At 43.2% G+C, this 19,631-nt stretch overlaps 1 protein-coding gene across 1 annotated transcript; it reads left to right on the top strand.

Moving 5' to 3' along the window:
- Positions 1-12,213: 12,213 nt before the first annotated feature.
- Positions 12,214-12,676, top strand: LOC121500568 (ubiquitin-like protein 5). Its single transcript, XM_041772376.1, has one exon. The coding sequence runs from the start codon at positions 12,287-12,289 to the stop codon at positions 12,506-12,508; it is 222 nt and encodes a 73-aa protein (XP_041628310.1). The 5' UTR covers positions 12,214-12,286; the 3' UTR covers positions 12,509-12,676.
- The last annotated feature ends 6,955 nt before the right edge of the window (positions 12,677-19,631 follow it).

Raw genomic sequence — 19,631 nt, 5'->3', positions numbered from 1 at the left:
CTCCCCGCCCGCCAGCGGAGCGGCCCGCCCAGGGGGCGCTGCACCCGCGGCCGCGACCCTGGTTCCGGGCGCCTGGCGGAGGCCCGGCTGCAAACCCCAGAGTCCGCGGGCCCGCGCGCCTCGGGGCCCGCACCTGCCCGCTCCATCCCGCAGGCCTCACGGGACCGCGCGTCCCGCCTCGGCTCCCGGCGCCCAGAGAGCCCACGGGCACCTGCGGAGGCGCCTCCGCCGTCTCTGAATCCAGAGGGCTTCTTCCTACCTTCCTGACCCGGGGGATCCAGGGTCAGCCCTGAATTCACACCCACAACCGAGCAGCCAGGCTGGGGGGACCTCGTGTCTGAGATGCCGGGATGCCGGCCGCACCTGCCTTTCAGGAGTCATCATGCACCCAGAACCAACTAACACGCGTGCACGGCCAGGCACCTGCTCTCTCTCTGCCAGACAAACAGCACCCGAAATCTGCTGTTGCGCTCGGTCTCTCTGACCAGGTCATAAAACAGTGTCTGGAGGATGTCAGTGCCCAACAGATTTTTTAAAGATTTAATAAATGAATGAACCGCACCAAGTTCCATTGTCATGGGGGCACAGCACCAAAGTTTCAAGACAAAAATCACAAGGACCATTGATGGAACCCAGGTCTTTTCTTTCTTTCTTTCTTTCTTTCTTTCTTTCTTTCTTTCTTTCTTTCTTTTTTTTTTTTTTTAAGATTGTATTTATTTTTTCATGTGAGAGGCAGAGACAAAGGCAGAGGGAGAAGCAGGCCTCCTGCGGGGAGCCCGATAGAGGACTTGATCCCAGGATCCCAGGATCACGCCCTGAGATGAAATGAAGGCAGACGCTCAGCCACTGAGCCACCCAAGTGCCCGGAACCCAGGTATTTTTGAAAACTCTGCTTTGCTCTATTTTATTTGTACCTTCAAAGAAATAACATTTTCTTTTACTTACTTTCCTACTGTTTAATTTTCTACTTCTTTAACTTCAACTTTCCTCTTCATTAATTCTGTTTTTATCTTATTAGTTTAATAGTTTATTGAATTATTTTTTTTTAAGATTTTATTTATTTATTCACAAGAGACAGAGGCAGAGACACAGGCAGAGGGAGAAGCAGGCTCCTGGCAGGGACCCTGATGTAGGACTCGATCCTGAGACTCCAGGATCAGGCCCTGAGCCAAAGGCAGACACTTAACCACTGAGCCACCCAGGCATCCCTAATAGTTTATTGAATTAAATACAGTTTCTTTATTTCTAGTATTTTTTGGTAATCACAGTATTAATGACTATAAATCTTCCTTTGAGTGTGGCTTTAGCTGTGTCTTTAGTGTTTGTTTTTTTTAAAGATTTTTATTTATTCGGGAGGGAGAAGCAGGCACCCAGATACCCTCCTTTAGTGTTTCACATGAAGTGTTTTTTCCTTAAAAATTTCTAGACAGGGAAGCCTGGGTGGCTCAGCGTTTGAGTGTCTGCCTTTGGCTCTGGGCATGGTCCTGGGATCCAGGATCAAGTCCCACATCGGGCTCCCCCCATGAAGCCTGCTTCTCCCTCTGCCTATGTCTCTGCCTCTCTCTCTGTGTCTCTCATGAATAAATAAAATCTTTTTAAAAAAATTCCAGACAACCTGTAGTTTTTTTTTCTGTTTTCTTTATTGAAGGCATATATAGTTTACATACAGAAAAATACATGTATTTTAAAAAATTTATTTGAAAGAGAGAGAGAGCTCACAAGCAGGCAGGAGACACAAAGAGAAAAGGAGAAGCAGGCTCCCTGCTCAGTGGGGAGCCCTGCAAGAGGACCTATCCCAGGACCCTGAGATCAGGACCTCAGCAGAAGGCAGACTGCCAACCAACAGAGTCACCTAGGTGCCCCAAAATGCACATGTTTTTGAAAGCAAAGCTTATGTAACCACCACCAGATCAAAGATAGAACATTTCCAGCCCTCCAGAGAAAACAGAGGATCACTATCCTGACTTCTGTCACATAGGTTAGTTTTACCTATTACTGAGTGTCATTTCAAAACAGCTTAGGGATGCCTGGGCGGCTCAGTGGGTTAAGCACCTGCCTTCTGTTCAGGTCATGACCCTAGGGTCCTGGGATCGAACCCCACATGGGGCTCCCTGCTCAGTGAGGAATCTGCTTTTCCCTCTCCCTGTGCCTCTCACCCCTGCTTGTGCTCTCTTTCTCTCTCTCAAATAAATAAAATGTTTTGGGACGCCTGGATGGTTCAGGAGTTGAGTGTCTGCCTTTGGCTCCGGGTGTGATCCTGGAGTCCCGGGATCGAGTCCCACGTCGGGCTCCCTGCATAGAGCTTGCTTCTCCCTCTGCCTGTGTCTCTGCCTCTCTCTGTGTATCTCTCATGGATAAATAAATATCTTAAAATACATAAATAAAATGTTTTTTAAGACTTAAAAAATGAAAAATTAAAACAGCTTGTACTCCTTTACGTCTTCCATTATTCACTCAGCATTATGTTCTTGAGAGTCATCCCTGTTGTTTTGTGTATCGATTGTTTTTTTAGTTGCCATGTGATATTTGATTTATAAATACATCACAGTTTATTCTCCTGTTGATGGACATTTGGGTTGTTTCCAGCTTGGGGACAGCTATGAATAAAGCTGCTATTTACAAAAAAAAAAAAAAAGCTGCTATTCTGCTATTTACATTTACTTGTGTGTACAAACCTTTTTATAAATTCATTTTGGGATATACATGGGAGTGGAATTGCTGGGTCATGGAGTATGTTTTTATAAGAACTGCCAAACAGTTTTGCATAGTGGTTGTACCATTTTATTCTCCACTAGCGATGTAGGAGAATGCCAGGTGGTCCACATCTTCACAACACTGAGTATTGTCACTCTTTTTCAACGTAGCCTTTCTGGCACGTGTACCCTGCTATCTCCCTGTGGTATTCTTTGCATGTCCTTGACCTGTAGAGATGCTGAGAACCTTTTCATGTGCTTATTTATCCTTTGGATATCTTTTTCTGTAAAATGTCTGTGGACAGACACTCCTCTGAGAATTAGCCCGTTTTATAACCGAGGTTGTTTGGTATATAGGAGTTCTTTATGTCTGCATAGGAGTTCTTTGCCATACATATATAATTAGAATATATACTCCTGGTTGTGGCTTTCCTTTTCACTTTAAATATCTTTTGATGAGCGGAGATATTTTTATGTTATGGTTAGTGTTTTTCGTGTCATGTTTTAAAGATCTCCTGCCCCAAAGGTCATAAAGATTTTCTCCTATCTTTTCTTCTAGAAGCTTTCATACTTAAGTGTATGATCCATCTCAAATTATGGGCACCTGGGTGGCTCAGTGACTGAGCATCTGCCTTTGGCTCAGGGCGTGATCCCGGGGTCCTGGGATCGAGTCCCACATCAGGTTCCCCACAGGGAGCCTGCTTCTCGCTCTGCCTGTGTCTCTGCCTTTCTCTGTGTGTCTCTCATGAATAAATAAATAAAATCTAAAAAAGGAAGTTAATTTTTGTGTAGAGTGTGAGGCAGAGGCCAGATTCATCTTATTTCCATATAGATATCCAGTTGCTGACCTACTTACCTTTCTTTACACCAAGACCACTCTGCCTTACTTAGCTTACTTAGTCTTGAAATCAGAATAGGCCTTCCAGATTCATACTTCTTTGGGATTGTCTTCACCTTTCTAAGTGCATTTCCATATAAAATCAGCTGTTAATTTCTACCAAAAAAAGCCCACTTGATACTCTGTGCTATGAACTATACTCCTATGAAAATCACTGAATTCCTCAAATATTCCTTACTTTGTTCCTTTCTTTTTTTTTTTTTTAAGATTTTATTTATTCATTAATGAGAGACACGGAGAGAGAGGCAGATACAGAAGGAGAAGAAGGAGAAGGCAGAAGAAGAAGCAGGCTCCCTGCCGGGAGCCCGATGCTGGGACTTGATCCCAGGACCCCGGATCATGCCCTGAGCTAAAGGCAGACACTCAACCGCTGAGCCACTCAGATGCCCCTGTTCCTTTCATTTTATTCTTTGACTACTACTCATCTGAGAGGGAGACCAACTAATTTTCCTATTATTCTAATCATTCCTTGACTGAATCAAGTCAACTTCACTCCTTGCATCAGATTATTCCAGACACACACCTTTTTTTAAATAAAAGATTTTATTAAATAAATAAATAAATAAATAAATAAATAAATACGATTGTATTTACTTAAGAGAGAGAGAGAGAGCGAGCAGGGGGCAGAGACAGAGGGAGAGAAGTAGACTCTCTGCTGAGCACCGGACCTGAGGAGGGGCTCAATCTTATGACCCTGAGATCATGACCTGAGCCTAAACCTTAAAGTCTGACGCTCAACAAACTGAGTCACCCCAGTGCCCCAGGCATACACTTTTTTTTTTTTAAGATTTATTTGAGAAAGGGAGCATGAGGGGGGTGGGCAGAGGAAGAGGGAGAGGGAGACTCTCCACTGAGCAGGGAGCTGGAAGTGGGGCTGGATCCCAGAACCCTGAGATCATAACTTGAGCTAAAGGTAGACACTCAATGGACTCAGTCACCTAGCCACCTGGCACACACCTTCTTAATTGTGTCCTTGGGCTAGGCGTGTGCAGTCCCTCTCAATTGTTTTCTCCACTTCAAGCCAGCTTAATATTATGATGTCTTTAAAATAAAATCCTAGAGCACCTAGCTAACTCAGTAGGTAGAACAGGTGACTCTTAATCATGGGGTCATGAGTTCAAGTCCCATGTTGGCAGCAGAGTTTACTTGAAAAGTAAATAAATACATGTCTTAATTCATGCTTTTCTTTTTTAAATTGGGCTGTCTTACATCTACTGAAGTGTTTTTACATACATGCACAGCTTCATAACCACCACCCAGATCCAAATATGAAATATTTCCCAGCATCTTAAAACAGTCCTTTGGGTAGCCCCGGCGGCTCAGCGGTTTAGAGCCACCTTCAGCCCAGGGCATGATCCTGGAGACCGGGGATCGAGCCCCACATCAGGCTCCCTGCGTGGAGCCTGCTTCTCCCTCTCTCTCTGTCTCTCATGAATAAATAAATAAAATATTAAAACAAAGAAAACAAAACAAACAAAAAAACAGTCCTTTGTCCTCCTTCCCAGTCAATCCTAAGGAAAACCACTACTCTTACTTCACCACCATGATTTTGAACTTCATGTAAATGCATTCAAACAATATGTGCTCATGTGTATGACTTCCTTTACTTGGTGTTGTATCTGCGAGTTTCATCCATGTACTCATGGTTCATTCATTTTCCTTGTTATATCATATTCCAGTATATGAATATATGACCTTTTATTTATCCATTTTGCTATTGAGGGAGATTCTTTAGTGTTTCCAGTTTGGGGCTATTATAATAAGGCTGCTGCGATTTAAAAAAAAAATGGGGGGGGGTAATCTCTAGACCCAATATGGGGCCTCAAACTCACAGTCCAGAACTCAAGTCACACGCTCTTCCAGTTGAGCCAGCCAGGTGCCCCTGCTATAATTTATTTATTTATTTATTTATTTATTTATTTATTTATTTATTATATTTTTAAATTATTTTATTTATTTATTTGAGAGAGAGCAATCACGAATGGGGCGAGGGGCAGAAGGAGAAGCAGACTCCCCGCTGAGCAGGGAGCCCGACGTGGGGCTCGATCCCAGGACCCCAGGATCACGACCTGAGCTGAAGGCAGATTCTTCACTGACTGAGCCACCCAGGCACCCCTTATTTTATATTTTTAAATAATTTTTTTTAAACAACCGTTTTATTTTTCTCAAGGTCTCATGATACAGGAGTTGTGGAAGGACTTGGCCAGACAGCTGTCGCTTGGCGTCTCTTATGCAATTTCACTGGGATGTCCACTGGGGTCAAGTCACCTGATGGCTCAACCAGAATTGACATTAAAGATCACTTCACTCACGTGGCTCACAGTTTTGCTGCCTGATGGCTGAAAGACCAATTGGGCTATCACATGGAGCACACAGCCTCTCAATATGGCTTGGGCTTCTTCATAACATGGTAGCCTCAGAGAATTCAGATTTTTTTTTATACTTGGCAACCCAGAGCTCTAAAAGTAAGAGACTTATTGTACAAGGTTGAAACTACCAGGGTGGGGTGTGTGTGTGTGTGTGTGTGTGTGTGTATTTGTATTTTTATATCAAAAAAAGAAAAGCAGGCAGCCCCAGTGGCGCAGCGGTTTAGCGCCGCCTGCAGCCTGGGGTGTGATGCGGGAGCCCAGGGATCGAGTCCCACGTCAGGTTCCCTGCGTGGAGCCTGCTTCTCCCTCTGCGTGTGTCTCTGCCCCTTTCTCTTTCTCTGTGTCTCTATGAATAAATAAATAAAATCTTAAAAAAAAAAGAAAAAGAAAAGAAAAGCCCACTAGGTTTTGGGGTTGAAGTTCCATTGAATCTATAGATCAACATGGAAAGAACTGATTACTTAAAAATTCTGTCTTTCAATCCATAATATGCTTCTCCATTTATGAAGTCGTACTTAATTTCTGTCAACAGTGTCTTGTAGTAAACTTTTTTTTTATTTAAAGATTTTATTTATTTATTCATGAGAGACACAAAGAAAGAGGTAAAGACATAGGCAGTAGGTTCCCTGCAGGGAGCCCCATCCAGCACTCATCCCAGGTTTCCAGATCATGACCTGAGCCAAAGGCAGACACTCAACCACTGAGCCACCCAGGCGTCCCTCTTGAAGTAAATTTAATACATTTTTTGCTAAATGTTTTCCTAAGTATTTTGACACTATCATAAATGGTCTTTGAAGATTTCATTCTCTGTTTGTTGCTAATATATAGAAAACAATTGGTTTTTGGTATACTGACCTTGTATCCACTGACTGCAAAATTCACGTATTTGTCCTAATAATTTTTATTTCCTCTTTGATCTGAGAAATTATTTCTTTAATTCCCAAGCAAGATTTTAGAAAACCATTCTGTGGTTGCTAAAGTTTCTGAATTATAAAATCTCCTGGGCTTTTTAAATTTATCATCATTTTCTTTATGGCCAGGTATATAAGTGATTTGTATGGACATAAAGAGTACATGTATTCTCTGTAGATTAGAGAGCACTTTTTGTGTTAAATCAGGCTTACAAACTCTATTATACAGTTCCTCCATGATTTGCTTTTTTGCCCAGCTAACTTAAATTCAGCTGAATTGTAAAAATATATATTATTTATTCATTTATCCATATTTGGTACATGAACATCTATGACTCTTAGGTTGTCTTTACAGATTGTATATCATTATTTTTTTTAAGATTTTATTTATTTATTCATGAGAGGCACAGGGAGAGAGAGAGAGAGAGAGAGAGAGAGGCAGAGACACAGGCAGAGGGAGAAGCACGCTCCATGCAGGGAGCCTGATGTAGGACTCAATCCCAGGACCCAGGGATCACGCCCTGAGACAAAGGCAAACGCTCAACCACTAAGCCACCCAGGCATCCCTTTTTTAACACTTTTAAGTGTGAATCATTAACAGGTGGATTTGTAACAACTCAATCCATTTGTTGTCTTTGGTTTTTTAAATAGAATTGGGCTCTTTTACACTTAGTAAGCTGGAATCTGTGCTTTAGTCTATCTGTGAATTTATATTCGCTTTAAACCTTATCTTACCTTGTTGATTCTTTTTCTTTGCATTGTCTTGGAAAAATTTCTCTTCTTTCCCTATTTGCCCTCCTTTTAGTTTGGCAGTTCTAATGTTTGTCTGCACAATGCTAGTGTTTCCCTCTCCTTACATAGTGGTTATGATGAAACCTGTATCTTAAGCAGGCCCTATGCCCAGCTCAGACTCAGACACAGAACTCAATCTCAGGACCCTGAGATCATGACCTGAGCCAAAATAAAAAATCACTTAACAGACTAGCCACCCAGGTGCCCCTGCTTTCCTTTTTAAAAATAGCTTCTTCCTTCAGTGTGAAAACTTGTACACTTCTCCTGTTACCCACGAAGTTCAGGAATTTTGCCAGGATGTGTGCATGTGTATACCTCTATTATTATTATTATTATTATTATTATTATTATTATTATTATTATTTTGTCTAGGTGTCAATAAGATAAACGGCAATCAAAGTTTATTAAGCCTGATAAAGGGAAAAAAAAGAAAGAAAACAAAATACACATTTATATATTAGAAATTAAGAAGTACAACCACAGAAACAATTAACTCAAAGACTTATCACAGGATCTTAAATGCTCGCTTAAGTGCTCTATTTTTAAAATTTTTTTAAAGATTTTATTTTTTTAAGATTTTATTTATTTATTCACGAGAGACACAGAGTCAGAGACACAGGCAGAGGGAGAAGCAGGCTCCATGCAGGGAGCCCGATGCAGGCTTTGATCCCAGGACACCAGGATCAAGCCCTGAGCAGAAGGCAGACGCTCAACCACTGAGCCACCCGGGTGCCCCCAAACGGTAAATCTTATGTATATTTTACTGCAATAAAAACATTCTTCCTAGATTTTTAAAGCCCAAGGAAAAATATAGTGAAGAACTCAGAATTTTCATATGGTGGAGAGATAATATGACAGCAAATTCACAGTACAAAAGCACATCTGTGAAAACCAAAAACGGGCATTTTTGTGCCTAGAGTAGTCAAATTCCTAGACTCAGAAAGCAGAACGGTGGTTGCTAGGAAATAAGGACAGAGTTTCAGCTGGGGAGGATAGGAGGAGTTTTGGAGATGAGCGGTGGTGATGGTTTCACAACAATGTGAATGAATGTTCTTAATGCCACTGAACTGGACACTTCAAAATGGCTAACATGATAGAAATCTATGTTCCATATATTTTACAATAATTTTTATTTTTAAGATTTACTGATTCATGAGAGACACAGAGAAAGACAGAGACACAGGCAGAGGGAGAAGCAGGCTCCATGCAGGGAGCCTGATGCGGGACTTCATGACCTGAGGCAAAGGCAGACGCTCAACCACTGAGCCACCCGGGTGCCCCTTTTACCATAATTTTTAAAAAGTTGCTTTAAGTGGGCATTTTTCATTCTAGCTTAAGCCCTCTAACACAAACATGATGAAGTCTCTGGTTAGTCAGGATGTGGAGAAATAGATCCAGGATGTTATGTGCTCGCAGAAGAAAACATGCAACATGCAACTCCAAGGGGAAACCTAAATAACCCCAGGCAAATTTGTACAAGATTTTTTTTTAATTTTTTATTTATTTATGATAGTCACAGAGAGAGAGAGAGAGAGGCAGAGACACAGGCGGAGGGAGAAGCAGGCTCCATGCACCAGGAGCCTGATGTGGGATTCAATTCCGGGTCTCCAGGATCGCGCCCTGGGCCAAAGGCAGGCGCCAAACCGCTGCGCCACCCAGGGATCCCTGTACAAGATTTTAAAAGAAAGGAAGAGAGAGAGAGAGAGAGAGAGAGAAAAAAGAAAAGAAAGAAAAGAAAAGAAAAGAAAAAAAGAAAAGAAAGAAAAGAAAAAGAAAAGAAAAGAAAAGAAAAGAAAAGAAAAGAAAAGAAAAGAAAAGAAAAGAAAAGAAAAGAAAAGAAAGAAAAGAAATCCTGAGGCCCTGGGTGGCTCAGTCAGTTACGTGTCTGCCTTTAGCTCAGGTCATGATCTCAGGGTCCTGGGATCCAGTCCCAAGTCGGGCTCCCTGTTCAGCAGGGCGTCTGCTTCCCCATCTCTTTCTGCATACACCCTCCACCCCATTCCTGCTCTCTCTATATATATATAATATAAACAGATACAAATCTTTAAAAAATAAAAGTAATAAAAATAAATAAATAAACAGAACCTGAAAATAGTATACTGTGTTGGATTTGCTTTTTTTCTAAAGCCTAAGTTCCCATGATTTGGGACAGTATATAGGGAAGCCTAAGAGAGTAAATACTGGCACCCTCCAATGCAAACGTGCTTTTCAGGCATGATTTGTCCATGACTGAGCTTACCTTGTAGCACCTGGTACTGCTCCCCAGCCCACAGAATTCTGTACCCTTTAGCTCCTGGAAGTGTGCAGGATCCACATTGGCCACCAGGGAGCAGGAGTCCCTGTGTGGTACGGACCAGGTAGGAGGTGCCATGAGGAGCTAATGCTCTTGAGGGCACCATTTTGTACCCTCAGGCTTCGGAGGCCGGCAGAAACTCCAGCTACCCTCAAGTAGGAAAAGCATTTGGCAGAGATTAGGGTGGACTGGCCACACTGTCCTCTCCCAGCCCCTAGGAGGAGCACCCACATCTCTCAGCTTGTGTGATAGACCTGATTTCTTTCACTGCTGATACTCATCTCAATATCTACATCCCTCCTACCAACGAGCCAGTGGTAAATTCTGTTTCCTGAGCATTTCCAGGGATACCACTAACTTTTGTGTAAACTAAAAAAAGAGGACTCTTCTGGGCGGACACAAGGTAGCAGCAGGCAAAAGATTTGGCAAGCTGACTGATGGCTGAGTTAGAAAAAGATCCCCCTGCTGGGGCGCCTGGGTGGCTCAGTGGTTGAGCGTCTGCCTTCAGCTCAGGGCGTTATCCCGGGGTCCTGGGATCAAGTCCCTCATTCGGCTCCCCACAGGGAGTCTGCTTCTCCCTCTGCCTGTGTCTCTGCCCTTCTCTGTGTGTCTCTCATGAACAAATAATCTAAAAAAGAAAAGAAAAGAAAGAGATCCCCTCTTCCTGAGCAGCCCTGTGTGGTGGGCTTCAGTGCCTATTGAGTACCAGGCACTGTGCTGATGAAGGAGAACTTCAGCTGCCTGCATTCTGACCTCAGACTTGCTAGTTGGGTGCTTCTGTCCAGCTTGACTCTTAGCTCAGGCGGAAACCCCTAAGGGCAAAGCATTCCCCCCACTCTGCCCCTCCAAGGGAACCAAAAAATACTCCCTCCAGCAATAAGGACTATCTTGAGCCAGCAAGACCATGGCCATGACTGACACAAAGGCAATGGTCCATGATTTGACTTCCACTGCCCACCTGCACCCCACATTTTCTTTTATAAACCTGGAAGTAGGGATCCCTGGGTGGCTCAGCAGTTTAGCGCCTCCCTTCGGCCCAGGGTGTGATCCTGGAGTCCCAGGATTGAGTCCCGCATCAGGCTCCCTGCGTGGAGCCTGCTTCTCCCTCTGCCTGTGTCTCTGCCTCTCTGTGTGTGTGTGTGTCTCTCATGAATACATAAAATCTTTAAAAAAAATAAAAAATAAAATAAATAAAGATAAATAAACCTGGAAGTATTTTCAGCACTTTGGAGACAGTCTTGAGGGGCTAGTCCTCTGGCTTCCTGGTGTTTGCCTCACTGAACAAAACCCCTTTCTTGTTTTACCATGATTTATCTCTCTGCCTTTGGATTTTGTCAGTAGCCAGTGGCCCAACCTGATCTGTTTGGGACCCAAGGAGCCAGGTGCTCTTGTACCCCTATACCTCCCCATATGCTGAGAGGCTCTTTGCACATGTTGTCTCCTCTTTTCTCATACATAATCAAGGCAGGCACTGACTACTATTGTCCACGTTTTTCTGATAAGAAACTGAGTGTGAGGGCAGCCTGGGTGGCTCAGCAGTTTGCCGCCGCCTACAGCCCAAGGACTGATCCTGGAGACCCGGGATGGAGTCCCACGTCAGGGTCCCTGCATGGAGCCTGTTTCACCCTCTGCCTCTTTCTCTGTGTCTCTCATGCATAAATAAATAAAATCTTAAAAAAAAGAAAGAAAGAAAGAAAGAAAGAAAGAAAGAAAGAAAGAAAGAAAGAAAGAAAGAAAGAAGGAAAGAAACTGAGTGTGAGGGCCAGCCGCACAGAGCTAGGAGGTAGAGCTCTGCCAAAGGGAAGGACTATGACCTTGGTTGCCTTGAGCTTCTTCTTCCCTCATCCATTTGCAGTCACTGGAACCCCCCCCACACACCCCACACCCCACACCCCACCCTCCTTCCCCTATCGCAAAAGCCTCCCAAAGGAACTCTCAGCTTCCCCCACTCCCGGTCTGCTCCCTCACTGCAGTAAGACTGATTTTCAAAACTCTTTATTGTTATGCACATAATGTCTATGTAGCATTCAGTTAATAATAATAAAAAGGAACGCCTGGGTGGCTCAATGGTTGAGCATCTGACTTTGTCTCAGGTCGTGATCCCAGGGTCCTAGGATTGAGTCCTGCATCAGGCTCCCTGTTCTATCTCTCATGAGTAAATAAAACTTAAAAAAAAAAAAGAAAAATAATAAAAAGAAGGACCAATTAGGTTAAAGAATGGAGCTTTATCAATTTCTCTGCTGTTGCCTCTCATCCCCTGACCCGGGCTCCGCCCTCGAGCGAGGAGTTTGTGGCGTCGTCGGTTCCAGGCGATTGGAGCTCCAGACAGGATGATAGAGGTTGTTTGCAACGACCGTCTAGGGAAGAAGGTCCGCGTTAAGTGCAACACTGATGACACCATCAGGGACCTTAAGAAGCTGATCGCAGCCCAAACTGGCACCGGTTGGAACAAGATCGTCCTGAAGAAGTGGTACACGATTTTCAAGGACCACGTGTCTCTGGGGGACTATGAAATCCACGATGGGATGAACCTGGAGCTTTATTACCAATAGAGCAGAATTCCTTCCATTTGTCCTGTCCTGCCTTCCCCTCCCCCTCTGCTCCTCTCCCCTCCTGTTGGCTCCTCTCCCCTCTTCGCTACCATCTCCCCCACACTGATACAGATGCTTGTTTTTAAAAACTCATGTTAATAAAATCTTAGAAGTTGCAAAAAAAAAAAAGTGGTAATAAGTGGTAATAACTACCATCCTGACGTTTGTGCTAATCTTTTTTTTTATTATTTTTAAAAATTTATTTATTTGCGATAGTCACAGAGAGAGAGAGAGAGAGAGAGAGAGAGAGGCAAAGGGAGAAGCAGGCTCCATGCCGGCAGCCCGATGTGGGATTCGATCCCGGTCTCCAGGATCGCGCCCTGGGCCAAAGGCAGGCGCTAAACCGCTGCACCACCCAGGGATCCCCTAATCTTTTTTTTTAATCTCTATACCCAATATGGGCTCACACTCACTGCGTTAATCTTCATCACACATATATACACATATAAGTGTTTTGTGTCTTTTGTTTCTTAAGATTTTATTTATTTATTCATGAGCGACACAGAGAGAGGGGCAGAGACATAAGCAGAGGGAGAAGCAGGCTCCCTGCAGGGAGCCCAATGCAGGAATCGATCCCAGGATCCTGGGATCACGACCTGAGACAAAGTCAGATGCTCAATGGCTGAGCTCCCCAGTTGCCCCATTTTCTCCCAGTCCTGCCTCAGGACACTGCAGATATGGTCTGTATTGTTTACTTCCTTATTCTCCAGCATCTAGAACAGTGCCTGGCCCCTGAAGATTTTATATTATCTTTTGAAAAATAATTTCTTCTATGAAACAATCGCCCTTGTGACATGTTAATAAAAGATTTCCCTCTCTTTACTTATTTCCCTCTTAGGGAGCCCAATGCTGGACTCGATCACAGGACCCTGGGATCACGCCCTGAGCCAACGGCAGACCTCAATCACTGAGGCACCCAGGTGCCCCAGTCTAGGGCTTTTTAATGGGCTTGTTGGCAGGTTGTTTTAATCTGATTACCCCTCCCTGTGCCTGTCACCCAGTGAGGTTTTTGTCACATGGGAATGGGTGGAGGCTCCTTCCAGAGTGGTATAAATCCTTTTAAGGGTGGTTTCCTCTTAGGGTGGGGGTGGGGAAATCCTTGGCCCTGCCTGCCTTTCCTCCAACTATCCTTCAATAGGTGACTATAATTAAAGCTAAATAGGGGGCAGCCCTATTTAGGGCTCAGCGGTTTAGCGCTGCCTTCAGCCCAGGGCGTGATCCTGGAGACTGGGGATCAAGTCCCACGTCGGGCTCCCTGCATGGAGCCTGCTTCTGCATCTGCCTGTGTCTCTGCCTCTCTCCCTCTCTTGTGTCTCTCATGAGGTGCTGGGTGGTTCAGTTGGTTCTGTGTCTGCTTTCCACTCAGGTCATGGTCCCAGGGTCCCAGGGTCCCGGGATGGAGCCCTCAGTCAGGCTCCCTATCCAGGGGGGGGCCTGCTTGTGCTTCTGTCTCTCAAAAATAAATAAACAAAATATTAAAAAATAAAAGGAAAGATTTCTGGACTCCTTTCTGTCACATCCATCTATTATCTCTATCCTTATGCCAACAACCCAGTCTTGATTACTGTGTGTTTATAGTGAGCTTGGTGCCAGGTTAAGTACTCTGACTATGTTCATTTTCCCCCCCAAAGAATAGCTGTGGCTCTTCTAGGTCCTTTGGGTTTCCAAATAAACTTTAGGGTCATCTTATCAATTCCTAACTTTTAAAAGCCTTCTGGGATTGCCCTGAATCTCTAGATACATTTGGGGAAAATTGTCATCTTAACAACATTGACTACTTCAATTTATAAACATAGTATGTGTCTCCATTTGGGCAAATTAATAGATTTTTTAAAAATTTATTCTGACTCTGTCTTGTTTAGGGCCTGAGGAGTATGGTTTACTGGGCCATAACCATTCCTGTTTTCAGTCCTCACGTCAATAGATGTCTAAAATTGAAGTTTGATTTTGTTATTTAATTTTTCTTTTTAAGCCAGTTTTCCTCTGAAATCACCTTCTTGGTTCTTAGTCTGCAGTTTTTTGGGAGCATTCTGGGGGGCCTGAACCCCCACTGGTCTCCTTAATGACCAGCCTTCTTTATATTCGTGGAAGCTTCCCCCAGACTCCTATGGACTCCTGCTTCTCTGCTCCACATTAACTCTTCAGACAGGAACCAAAGATTTTTATGTCCCCAATACTGTGGACAGAGTATGGACTGTGAGCCAAGGGCAGGCCACTCCTAAGATAGACCACAAGGGTATGTAGATTGTTTCGTGTAGAAAACAATCAAGCCCCCAAAGACCCAGGAAGAAACTTTGACCTACCCCTGCCCTACCCGCAAATGCCTAAAAAGGATTTAGATAGCTGACCAGTACCAGGGAGAGAGCAATTAAACAGATTTCTTGTATCTAAGAGACTTACCGTGAAGGGCAAACTGTTTTTCCAAACTTACCTCACCTTCCTGCTAAAGGCCTTCCTCTCCTTTGCACCCCCAGACTCACCCCAACTCCCTGAGCTCAGGATGACGGATACTCCACATTTTGCCTGACAGTCTTGGGAATTTCATGTCTGTATGGATTCCCTGTATGTACAAAATTAGATTTGATTTTCTCCTGTCAATCTGGCTCATGTTAATTTCTTAGTTCAGGGATGCCTGGGTGGCTCAGTGGTTGAGCGTCTGCCTTCAGCTCAGGGCGTGATCCCGGGGTTCAGGGACTGAGTCCCGCAGGGAGCCTGCTTCTGCCTCTGGCTTTGTCTCTGCCTCTCTATCTGTGGCTCTCATGAATAAGTAAAATCTTTAAAAAAATTTATGAATTGAATAAGTACAGATATTGATAAGTGGTCCGAGGCAATAAAATAATACTGCAGTGTAGTGTGACAGCGTAGGGGTCAGAGCAGGTCTGAGCTGAAACCTGTAGGTGAGAAAGAGAGAAGTGTAGTCCAAACACAAGAAATAGCACAGGCCCTGACATGAGCATGAGCTTGGCGAGTCTGCCAGATGGAAAGAAGGAAGGAAGGAAGGAAGGAAGGAAGGAAGGAAGGAAGGAAGGTAGGTTGTCATGGCAGGATTCGTGACGGAAGGGGAATTTGAGAGGGAGGTACACATTGACCATGTTGGGCCTGTTGGCCGTGTTAGGGAATCTGGATTTTGCTCTAGATATATCAGAAAGCAGAGGAGTGACAGGCTGTGAGTGATGTAATTGAAATTCCTGGATTCTCCAGCAAAGGAATACGCCCACTCTGATTTTACTGTGCTTGTTGGCTTGAGGCTGGGAGGCCTGAATGCCGAAAAGGCATAGAAAAACCATCTCCTGAATGTCTAGGGAATCCAACAATGGTGAGATGGGGGAGGCCTCCCAATAAACGATTTGACCTCAAAGCTTGTGGCTACCTATATGGATAATCAGCCTGCTCTGGACTAGGAAGTGTGAACTTGACCTTGACATCCGGGTGAATCCAACTCAACAGTAGGCCCAAGGAAAACTTCCCCCATTCCTACCAGCTGCGGCTGGTACAAACTTTATGTCACTCCTGTTTCTTATAAGCTCCTCTATTGTAGTGTTTCTCATATGGTATTAGGGTCATTTACATGTTTTCTATTTAACTGGATGATAAGCTACCTGAGGACAGACACCAAGTTGTTCAAACCTGCTGTATGCTGGGGACACAGATGACAGGTTGGGCAAGTATCTGGGGGGTGGGGGGTACAATAGAAGACAATCTTAAATACTAGGAAATTTGGATTTGATCCTGGTGCAATTCTTTGCTGTCCCATCTTTACAAAGACTGCTTTTGACAGAGCATTGATCATGGATTGACCAGAGGGCATGTGGCCCAGCTTTGTCCAGATATATTTCCCTTGTTCCAAGCCACACCATCTGAGACTTTGGACCAGCTGGGTTGGATCCTCCCAGATCAGTGGGGCACAAGTCTATATCAAGGGTCAGCATAGGTAACAACTCTAGTAAAATTCTTTTTTCCTTTCCAGTTGAGATATAATCGATAAATAACTTTGCGTAAGCTTAAGGTATACAACTTGATGACTTAACGATGATTAAGATGATGTGAGATCTACTCTCAGCCACTTCCAAGGGTGGAATAGAGTATTGTTAACTCTACTCAACATGCTCCACATTAGAACCCCAGAACTTATTCGTCTTAGCGTAGCAAAATTCTGGATTTTCTCCACTGGAAGGATGCAACTCAGAGCTTTATCCATTCTTTACAGACTATACTCTGTAAGAACTTATACAAAACATTTGTCTCAGAACAAGTTCTGTTTCTATTGAAAAAATCAATTTGTATCTTAGGGACAGTGTGATATATGCCTAATGATGTTTTCCTCTTTGCTTTGGCCACTTAGGAAGCTTAGCACTGGATTTGTAGCCTTTATCTAGTAACCATAAAAGACCACTGGACACAATCAGCAAAGAGATTAAGAGGGCTCTGGAGTCAGGCAAACCTGGGTTAAAATCTCACTCTGCCATTTCTTAGCCATGTGACTATAGATCACTTATCTATTTTTCCCCAAGTGTTTTTTTAAAAGATTTTATTTATTCATGAGAGACACACACAGAGAGACACACAGAGACAGAGACATATGCAGAGGGAGAAGCAGGCTCCATGCACCGGGAGCCCGATGTGGGATTCGATCCCAGGTCTCCAGGATCGTGCCCTGGGCCAGAGGCAGGCACTAAACCGCTGCGCCACCCAGGGATCCCCAAAATGGTGGTTTTATGAAAGCATGGGAATGTGACCCGGGGGCAGGAGGAGCTGCAGCCCCAGGCCTGTCAGAGGCAGCTGATTATATACCTGGGAGTTGGGAGGGGTTTGGGGATGGCGTACTCTCTAAGGAAATTTGGAATCAACCAGGACCTTGAGGAGGGCTAGATATTGTTGGGGAAAGGTCATTTATTACCGTCTAATAAAACCTGAATCATGAGGCCCTTCAGATGGGCCACGTGCTTGGGGGATGTCAACACGTATCTTGGGTGGTAGAGATAGAGGAAACTTCTAAAGGAATTTTTATTTATTTTTTTATTTTATTTTATTTTATTTTTTTTCTAAAGGAATTTTTATATGTTAAAATAGACTTACAGGATCCTCGGCGTCTGGCTAAGATTGCCTTTTGCCCTTAGTGAAGTATTAACATCAAGGCAATTGAGTCCAAAGAGGAATGTCACTCTGCTTGTTTCAAGGACTTGTCAATATGCTTTGTCCTCAGCTAGTCCTCTGTTCCCCCATCAGTAAGCAGCTCTGTGTGCTCTAAGATGCAGAAACACACACACAAACACACACACACACACACACACACACATGTTTTCCACCTCAAATGTGTAAATTACTTTGATTTTGATCAGCTATTTTTTTTTAATCTGCTATATATACTCTTTTGCTAGAGGTGGTGTAGATGAGAATCTCCAGAAAACTTAACCATAGTGCTGATTAAATCTGCATATGGGAGGTTCTCCCTCTCAACACACACACAGCATAGCAAGGGAGCATTTCTTACATGTCTCACAGGATTAAGAAAACATGAAAAGCAGAATGTCCTGCTTTAGGTATTAATTACTTAGGGTGACCCTTGGTCATAGTTCGTTCATTACTATTAATGTCTTCTGATCTCCTCTGACAACAGACCTGTTGGGATTCAAAGGGCAGTTCTTAATTCCAAAGTAATTAAGAAACCTGTTCATTAGCTTCCTTTGGGGGTCAAATAAATTCAAACAGAGAGGATCTGTTAGGGTGACACCAATTCATCTGGTACATTAATATAATTTAATAAGTCTGAAACTGGGTAAATACATCTTTATATGTTATAAAAGGAGACTAACATTTATCTCTCAAGAACCATTTTTAAACTTTTCTTACTGCTAGAATCAGTTTCCTTTCACTTCCTGAGATACCTTTATGCTCATCAAGGATTTACCTCAGCTATCTCAGGGATTGCTTTGCCAGATGTTTGCTTAACTTTTTTATAGCTTTATTGAGGCATAAATAATGCAGGATAAGTTGCACATATTGAAAGCATTTAAGTCTGTAAGTTTGGATATATGCCTATACCCATGAGACAGTCACCAAAATCAAAATAGTAAACATTTCCTTCACCCCTCAAGAGTTTCTCCTGCCTTCGATAACCCATCCCACCTCGTTCCTTCTTCCTGCCTCTATCCCCAAGAGCCCAGTGATCTCCTTTCCCTCTTCATTAGTTTGTATTTTTCTAGAATTATCTTGAGATTCATCCATTTTGTATTGTGGCTCGATGGTTCATTTCTTTTTATTTCTGAGTAGTATTCCATTGTATGGATATACTACATTTTTTCTAATCACATGGACATACATAATTGTGTTTCTCCATACTGTCTGGGAAAAAACAAACAACAAAACACTAAACCTACGGCCCACTTCTAGCATTAGGACAGACTTTAATGCCAACATTTTCTATACTCATCTCACTCCTAACTTCATTTTCTCTTCTTTCTTCTCCTGTTTGTTGTAAGTTCCCAAATTCTCTTATCTTTTATTTTTGTTATGTACATTTAAGTCAGTCATCTTGGATCTTTTCTGAAACAAGGATCAAGTACAACTAAACAATGCTCAGTTATTATTTGATTTTTATCAATTCTTTCCTCCTGTTTTCTTTAGGGATGCTGGATTTTGTTGACTTGGTCTACTTACAGATCCTCATCATATCCTGCTTGGACAGCTGCCACCATCTCTGGAATTCTGGCCTCTAAGCTCATCTCTCTTCTATTCACCTCCTATGATGTCACCAGGTTATCATTCTACAGCAGAAATCTGATCATGTCATTCCCACGCAAAACACCTACCCAAAGGATCTAAAAGTCCTTGGCATAATTAGGCAAGTCGTTAATCATTCATTCCTTCAACAAATATTTCCTGGACGCTGATTATGTATCAGGCTCTATGCTTGCTGGCTAAGTGTGAAAAGTATGGTGACAAACTGGAGAGATGTGCCCTGTACCTTCATGGAATTTATATTCTAGTAGGGAGACAAATAGAGATAAACAACCATGTAAGCAATGTAATTATGACTTGGATAAACATGAAATTGTTATTAAGTAACTAGGGTGTTGTGATTGAG

The sequence above is a fragment of the Vulpes lagopus genome, chromosome 10 (assembly GCF_018345385.1).
Source record: "Vulpes lagopus strain Blue_001 chromosome 10, ASM1834538v1, whole genome shotgun sequence".
In the NCBI taxonomy this organism is placed as follows: Eukaryota; Metazoa; Chordata; class Mammalia; order Carnivora; family Canidae; genus Vulpes; species Vulpes lagopus.
The sequence above is the reverse complement of the archived record's forward strand: the minus strand, read 5'-3'. Positions and strand labels throughout refer to the sequence as shown.

Bases quoted from the DNA above. Each gene is read 5' to 3' on its own strand.
- LOC121500568 (XM_041772376.1), top strand. From the start codon at position 12,287: ATGATAGAGGTTGTTTGCAACGACCGTCTAGGGAAGAAGGTCCGCGTT.